Source organism: Oncorhynchus masou, unplaced genomic scaffold (assembly GCF_036934945.1).
Source record: "Oncorhynchus masou masou isolate Uvic2021 unplaced genomic scaffold, UVic_Omas_1.1 unplaced_scaffold_182___fragment_2___debris, whole genome shotgun sequence".
Lineage (NCBI taxonomy): Eukaryota > Metazoa > Chordata > Actinopteri > Salmoniformes > Salmonidae > Oncorhynchus > Oncorhynchus masou.
This window is the reverse complement of record NW_027016711.1, coordinates 59176-68059: the sequence shown is the minus strand read 5'-3', so window position 1 is coordinate 68059 and position 8884 is coordinate 59176. Positions and strand designations below refer to the sequence as shown.

The 8884-nt window shown below is 42.1% G+C and overlaps 1 protein-coding gene across 1 annotated transcript; it reads right to left on the bottom strand.

The window, feature by feature from the left end:
• Positions 1-3609: 3609 nt before the first annotated feature.
• On the bottom strand, positions 3610-8316 carry LOC135539071 (tartrate-resistant acid phosphatase type 5-like). Its single transcript, XM_064964935.1, has 8 exons — positions 8229-8316; positions 7286-7376; positions 6682-6881; positions 6363-6487; positions 5743-5905; positions 5281-5463; positions 4296-4445; positions 3610-4068 (listed from the first exon to the last, which is right to left on the bottom strand). Exons 2-8 carry the CDS (start codon positions 7374-7376, stop codon positions 3949-3951), a joined length of 1032 nt encoding a protein of 343 aa, XP_064821007.1. The 5' UTR covers positions 8229-8316; the 3' UTR covers positions 3610-3948.
• Between the last annotated feature and the right edge of the window lie 568 nt (positions 8317-8884).

Genomic DNA, 8884 nt, shown 5'->3' with positions numbered 1-8884 from the left:
TAGGCCTATCTAAACAGTATTTTAAGTGGAAACACACTACCTTATGCAAACAAATATTAGAGGGTAAGCACACAGTAGTAGAATTCAAGTACAGTGTAGTATATTTCAATCCTGTTGCTTCCTGTGGCTAGTTATGTTCCATAATTTATGTAGTTCTCCAGAAAGGCATAGTGTTACACAACCTAAAACAAACAATTATTATTTAAGCTGGATGTTACCTGATATTGCATGTTGGATTTGATACTGTTATGCTCTTTCATCGCTTTTATCGTCAAGCTTGATGCCAACTGCGCTCATCCATCTGTGCGGGTCTTTCAAGTGCCTGTCTTCCTTTATTGAGAGAGCAGAAAGAGGGGGATTAAAGAGTAAAGATTACACACACAGCTTAGGCCTCTCTAATACAGACTCCTTTTATTACTTTTCAGCCAGGGAATTAGAGGCTCAGAGAGCAGTTTAATCTGAGGCAGAAGCTCAGAACCTCACAGACAGCTGTTATGGAATGATCTTATCAGGACTGCAGCTTAGTGTACCAACGGGAAATGAGCTGTATTGTCACGTTAGTCTTGATGGATCCATCTACAGTGTTATCCCATCTCAACCATTGACTGAACTCTGGCATAGTCTACCATCCTAACTGAGCTTCTGGAGAGGAAGGTAACTTAACTGTTCAGGGATGTGACCATGAGACCAATGGTGATTAAAACATCTGTTTCCTTCCTCTCTGGCAGCTCAGTTAGGGTGGCAGAACGTCACACTATTACTATGGAGACAGAACAGAAGTTATTCTGAGTTAATTTCATCCCCAGTTTTGGAGGACAAAGCTCAATCTCATATAGGTTAAACCTATCAAACTATTAGTGTTACTGTCAATTGGATTATAAGCCTTGACTCAACTGTTTGACCATGACCAGAGGATATGAACCAACTACTCTGTACACATTTTAATAGGAAACTATATATGAGAGAATGTGTGTAAATAGACAAGAAATATCGAAGACGACACCTGCAGGACCTCTTGGGGTGGTGAGGTATATCACATTGTCTTGGGCAGTCAGCACATGGCTGAAGCTACCTGCCGTATGAAGAGCAGATCTAGGCCTAATAAAAATCATAAGCCCAGCAGTGACACTGTTTAGACACGTTGGTGTTGGGAATAGGTATCGCCCGCACCGGTAAAGAGGGCTTAATGGAGGACTAATGAGGACTCCGCAAAGGTCGTTCTGACTCAGACTAACTGGGACACCGCTAGAGTCCCACTTGAATGTTCTAGAACTTATTCTAAAAAGTTTATGTAAAATTTCTAGAATGTCAATGTGCGAGAGACAGTTTTACTGGATTTTTAACCACTCATAAACGTGTTTATACAAGGAAAATGAATGTTTAACTTGGTTATCCAGTAAAGATCAGGCCCGGATGTCAGTCCACAGTGGGAGAATAGGCCTGCTAGGTAGAGATACAGTATAACCAAGTGCGGCAGAGGACATTTTGGGATAATCCTAAAACGGATTGGAGATTGGAACATGTGACGAGTGGATTACCGATCCCTGCAGTTTTGGACATTGTAGTGACTGGCAGGTTTGGCCAAACTGGAGAATTCACATTTTTCTACACCTGTGATGGTGCATGCAAATTCGTGCTGTGATTTAACTATTGTAGTGACTGCCAAATTATAGAAAAAGCACGGCTGGTTTGGGGGAACATTGTGTGTAAACAAGTGGTCTTTGACATCCTCAGCTATATGAGTAATGAAAAGTCTTCATAATGTTGCAGTTAACAATACTGGAAGAGATAAAGTTTCATGGCATTGCAGTAAACATGCTACAGTATCTAATGTAAACATGTTACAGTATCTAATAATGTAAACATGCTACTGTATCTAATGTAAACCTACATTATCTAATAATGTTAACATGCTACTGTATCTAATGTAAACATGCTATAGTACCTAATAATGTACATGTTACAGTACCTAATGTAAACATGCTAATGTAAACAACATAATTTGTTCTGAACTGACTTGCCTAGTTAAATAAAGGTACAAAAAACATGCTACAGTATCTAATAGTGTTCCACAAGGGCTACAAAGTCAGGTTGAAACATATTGAATTAATGTATCTATTCATTCATTACATTAACAATTCAGACATCTCGATATAGTCTCAGGTTAGTGGAAACAGAATGTTGTAACAAACCCTACCCATGACCCTTAAAGGGGAATATCCCTCCTCTTGTTTGGTATTTCAACTTGACTGCTGACATGCAACACATTTTGGGACTGAATCAACAGTGGACTAATGAAAAAAATACCTAAATATCATTTTGGAGTGGAATTCCACTTTAAGGTTTTGACCCCATGCTAAGAGGACCTGGTTCCATGGTGTGACTGACTCAGCCATCTGGCTACATGACCTGTTCTCGGTAAGTCTCTGGCCCTATCCCGTTCTGTCCCTGTCCTGCTCCTGTCCTGCTCTCAGGTCCACTAAGCTCAGCTCCCTACTGTACCTGCCAATACCGTGACGTGACGATTGCAACCGGATGATCCAGGCCTGCCTGGCTACTACACAATTGGCTTATATTTAACCTCTTAACAAATTTTATTTTCTAGTGTACTTCATGATTTGCATGCATACACTGGTAAATAACATATGGTGCAACGTGGACAAGGATAAGACGTTAAGGTATTGTAGGCTACCTCACACTAACCCACTCAACATGCATTGACATCAACCTAGGACAATACACACTGTACAATACTGGTACAGTGTGTTTGAGTTCAGTCCTATTGGTGGGTCTTGACGGTGCCAACACCATTCAGCCCTGATCCCTATTGTTCTTCTATTGGCAGCAGACCAGGGGCTCTATTCATCAATTGACAAAAGTGCATGGTCAGCAGCACAACCAGACACATCCTACTCCCTCATTTTATCTGGTTCATATGCAGTCAATGAACTAAAGCAGACCAGACCCAGACGCTAAAGCATTGGTGCCTACAGTATGGGAGTGTGCCACCCCTTAAGAGGACAGTAACTGACCATTTTGTGCCATATTAAGACAGTGTGAGTGGGACATCATTTAGCCATCATCTTTAAAAAGAGCATGGTCAGCAGCACTCACACACACCTCTGCTCCCTAATGCCAGTGGGTTCAGAGAGAGACTGAGGCATGTATTTTAGATCTAAATAGAGCAAATGTTGTTTGAAAAGAAGTGGAGCAACCGTCAAGCTGTCCAACTATCTAAGACCAATTTGATCATGACGTTTGGACTTACGTGAACACCCTTCAGTTGAGTTATTACAGTCATCAACCCTTGTCAGAGCCTGGCCTTTTTGAGTCAATTAAATTTGGACACTGGCAAACGCATTCTCCCTGATTCTTAACTGCAGTGCAGTGAAATAGCCTAGTCGCCAGAGGGCAGCATGTACAAGGATAAATAGATGATTTGGACCTTCAATGCCAATGCTGAGACCCAATGATCAATATAGCAAAAGCCTTGAAAGATTTAACAGATTGGCATCAATATGTACAAACTACAGGAAAACAAATCCAAAAGGTTATTTATTCTTTAAATGAACACACAAAAAAAATCAAACAACATCAACTTCCTTATTTATTAAAATACATTATTCTCCTTCATGCTACATTCAGGCAAACTCATAATGCCAAAGTTGTTTTCTAAAAACTCAACCTGAACTCATCCATCCACCAAACATGAGCTATAAAACCTGCCAGTCTGTATCCACACCTCAGCCATCCATCCTATTGTACATGGTCAATATCTAGCCCTTACGAAGGACTACATCTGAGTAAATTGTAATTTGACAGAATTGAACTGCTAAAGTAGAAGTATTGTAAAATAAATCAATGTAGTCCTTAATTTAAGGGCTCGGTCATATATATACACACACAGGTCAATTGTGACCGTCTATTTCGTCATCTCTTCCACTAGGGCTAATCCTCCTCGTCGCTGTCATTTTGGTCATCGTCGATGTCCCTGCGTGGCAAGACAGTGCGGTACAGAGACGTCCCTTTAGCCTGGATGAAGGTGAGGGTCATCTTGTGCTTGGTTACCTTCAATACAATACAACTTTATTGACCCCCCTCCTCCAGAAACAGGAAAATGTATGTCTTAAATGGCACCCTATTCCCCATGTAGTGCACTATTGATCAGAGACTATTGAGAATAGGCTGCCATATGACACATCCAAAGTCAGTCTACAAGTATCAAAACCACAAACAGTATACAGATACGACAATTCATTAAACCAGTAGAATGGACAATTATATTTATGACTGACCTCTCCGTGGACAAAGCCTCCCAGGGTAGAGGCCTGGCCTGTAAAAAACTTGAGGGTGTCTTTGGGGACATGATGCCAGTGACGCGTGTCTGGGTCCAGGAAGTTACCGGCACCGCTCACAACATAGCCCACACCAGACTCCTTCAGGTACTGAGGAGAGAATGGGGGGGGGGGGGGGGTCAGTCAGGGTCATGTTTGGAAGAGCGCAAACATTTTAAAACAGAGCCACTACCTGAAAATATTTTTAATTGTGTTGAACATTTTTCTACAGTTTGCCATTCCAAACAATACTATTATGCAACTTAAAAACAGCTTAAGTATTCATCCCTTTTTTTCAATTTTCACCTAAAATGACAGACCCAAACCTAATGTAGCTCAGGCCCTGAAGCAAGGATATGCATATTCATGGTACCATTTGAAAGGAAACACTTTGAAGTTTGTGGAAATGTGAAAGAAATCTAGAAGACTATAACACAATAGATCTGGTAAAAGATAATACAAAGAAGAAAAAAAATAAGTTATTTTGTATTTTTTTGTACCTTCATCTTTGAAATGCAAAAGAAAGGCCATAATGTATTTCTTTATTAATAACTTTATGTTCAAAATTGTGCACTCTCCTCAAACAAAATGGTATTATTTCACTGTAATAGCTACTGTAAATTGGTCGGTGCAGTTAGATTAACAAACATTTAAGCTTTCTGCCAATATCAGATATGTCTATGTCCTGGGAAATGATCTTGTTACTTACACCCTCTTGCTAATCGCATTAGCCTACGTTAGCTCAACCGTCCCGTGGAAAGGACACTGATCCCGAGGGAGTTTTAACATTATCCATCAATAAATCGAGAACGCTAAAGTGACACGCTAAAGTAAACAATCCATCTTCCATATGGCCTTCCTTTATCTAACAGCAACCCTCTGGTTGATAGAATAGAATAGTTGAGGAGAAGACTATGCGAAATTAAGTTTCAAAACCTCCGCAAACCTGCAGGTTGTGATCGTGACCACAGAAGTATGCAGTGGCCTTGTGCTTGACCAGAAGGGGGCGTAGTCTCTTCAGGAGGCACTCTGTGGGGCCGTGCTCAGACACTGACCACACCGGGTAGTGACCAGCCACAAGCAGGAAGTCAGCCTTGGACTGGGCCATCCTCTTTTGCAGCCAGGTCAGCTGGTAGGTGGATACAGTAAATTAAGACTTAGTTCTTGATCATTTCCTCTATTACATTGTTTTTGGGATTTCTGATGGAGAATTTGTCAGCAGTTGGAATTAATTAACCATAAGGACAAGAAGAATAACAAGTGTAAAAAGTACATCCAGTTGCAACAATAGTCAGGTTGACAGGGTCGGTGGAACAAAGTCAGTCAATAGAATCTCAAATCTTAAAGTGACTTTAAAAGTTCAAGCCAAAAACATTTTATTTAACAAAGCCCAGAATAATCTGTGTACCTGTCGGTTGGCCTCAATGGTGCTGGAGGGTCCGCGAGGCTTCTCATCATCGTAGTCGTCAGAGTTACCACACAGCATCACTGTATCCAGCATCATGATGCTCAGCGTGCGCTTGGTGTTGGGGATACGGAAGTTCAGCTCGTAGTAGTAGTGAGGGAACCGCCTGAGGGGGGATTGAGGCTCAATGAATGAAGACTGATCAATGAAGGCTAAGATAGAAACAACTCAGTGAAACAGTCTGCATCCCAAATGGCACCCTAATCCCAACATAGTGTACTATTTTAGACATTTGGGATTCAGACTAGGGTTATGCAATGAAAAGACTGATTCTGCTGCATGATAAAACATTCATGATGAACAGATATGAAAAACCTTAAAGGTTTTATGCTGTCAAAGACTTGCATAAGGTCTAAGCAAAGACAGTGGATAAATGAAGATGTTCCACTCAGGCCGTTTACCAATGAAAAAATGGGTCACAGTTCCGTTCTGCTGAAGGAGTGGCTGTTGCATAGGCACCAATGCATTATCAGCTGGGTCTTGTCTGCTTAGTTCATGAACCAGACAAGAGGTGCGAGTGAGATGTCTCGCCTCTGTCTCTGGTATAAGTGTCCGTTTCTTACCATCTGTCAGACTTGCGGCTGTAGTCGATCTGAGCCTTGACGTTGCCCGCGTGGTCGTGGTTTCCAGCCAGGATGTACCAGGGAATGTTGAGAGAGTCAGCCGTGTACACGTGCTCAAAGGTATCCTGAGAGGGCAAAGGTCATTTTAGATTGATAAACAAGTGCATTCCGTTTGCAAACCATACACATTTAAAATTCCTCAAGATGTAACACAGACACAGCAACTAACAATTAGGATCAGAAAAACATTCACAGCAAAGAAAGTAAGGATATTTGATCCATTCTGCCATAGCTGGAGTAACTCTGCTTAACAACTGACCTGGAATCTTGGGGAATCTGCACTGTTCACTCCAGAGTAGTAGAAGTTATCACCCAGGGCAAGAACAAAGTCTGCGCCCATCTGCTCTGCTATCTTGCCCATCTCCCAGGCTGTAGCCTTCTCCACCGGTGTGATGTAGGGAGGGTAGGGCACCCCGCCCCAGTCCCCAAGAGCCAGGAACCGGATGGACGTTTGGTTCTCTGGGGGAGAAACCACCATACATGTAGAATTATAGACATTTAACTTTTAACCAAATAAATGTACAGTTCAAGTGTACAAGGCCCATGCAGGAATCAAACCCATTACATCCTCCAACAAACACATAGCGTCCCAGAAAATGTAGTTTATATACACAATTTACTATAACAGATTGATTTGTAGCCAAATGGGATGCATCAGTGGAAGTGTAACTGAAAAGCAGTGGAGACTGGTGGGAGGAGCTATAGGAGGACAGGCTCATTGTAATGTCTGGAATGAAATCAATGAAACAGCGTCGAACATGAGTTTTCCATATATTTGATACCATTCCATTTATTCCAATCGAGCCATTACATGACACCCGTCCTCTTATAGCACCTCCCACCACTGTTCTAAATGTACATACTACTGCTTTGCTCCAGGTCCTGGAAGGTAGTGGGGAGGCAGTGGACCACAGGAAGGGCAGTCAGCAGGAGGGTGAACAGGGGAAGGGCCATCTGAAGGACAAAAACAATTCATGATAACTTGCTTTGGTTTTATTTGACAAAATCCAAGTCCAATGTTAGGACCACAGAATAACTGAAAATACTCTGATATGGCACTACAGATTGTAGCATTTTCCATGACAAAGCACAAACTGCAGATTGAAACTAAAACATGCAAACACTGCCAACTCAGAACAAGCAATAACCTTACATTGCACCAACTAAGCAAGAAAACTACCACAAGTAACCAAGGCTCTCACATGTGTTGACAGACTCAATTCTCTATCTTCCCCAGAGTAAGCACCACTTCTTGTAAATTCAAAATGGCTGCTTATTGATTGTTTAGTGAGTTGACCAATCCCAGCTGGGACTCGCTGTTGCCAATCAGAGTTCTAGTACCACTGTGGCAGGGAAGAGAGTAACACAACTTGTCAGAGTTGACCATTCATAGCCGGTTAGGATAATTAGGTTAATGTTAGGGTTAGCTAAAACGCTAACAAATTCAACTTTTGAATTCAATTTGACATAAGCTGTATCCGGTCGAACCATGACCCAGGGAAGGGTCATGTCTCGTGATCTCATCTCTCTCATGCCCGTTGCATTAGAAGTGTCAAAGAATGAATCTAGCAGAAGTTTTGTAACTAACAAACTATTTTAAATAACCTACAACTCACCTACAGAACTACTTCTCCAAAACCTAGATACAGAGCAGTCAACTTTACATCAAAATAAAACAGAAAATGCAGATCTATTTAGCAAAAAACAAATAGCCAGCCATATTCCTTATGAAAAAATCCTGAAAGTGCTGTTTCTACTACACTGAAACCCTACAGGTTGATAAGAATGTCATGTAAATACACTCACTGTGATAAGTGATGGTGGTGAGGTGTCCTACTGCAGCCGTGTCAACACTAGTCTGTCTAGTCAGTCTCCACTCCTCTTTTATCAGCTCCTGTCTGTCTGTCCTGATAGAACCAAGGTAACCCCGGGGCCAACCCCCAGCCACAACCCCCGCCCCGCCCCACCCCCAGCCACAACCCCCAGTCACAACCCCCGCCCCACCCCCAGGCCAGTCTGTGATCAAACCCAGACCACAACCTTGCCACTGGAGCATGACAGTTGCTCACACCCTTGACCCCGAGTCAGTCTTGGGACCAGAGAAGGAGTGCTGGCAGCATGTGACTGACATTGTTTTTAAAAGCTAATGGTCAGACTCCACATTTTCCACCTCAGTGTTAATCAGTGTTTCTCCTTATCTCTCAAGCTTCCTTCTTCCCCCCCTCTCCTCTGTTTGCTCTTTCTCTCCTTATCCTCTGTTCACCGGTATCTTGAAGGCTTGATGGATTGCTTTTGAGCAAAGGGTCTTCTTCCTTTTCTTGGAATGCCACCCCCAATCATATGTTTACAATGCTACATGTCCACCTCATATATTTACAATGTAACATGCTTATAAATCACAGCTAGTTTCACTTCACTGATGTTAACTACTGTACATTTACCTCTATGACCCCACCAGGCCC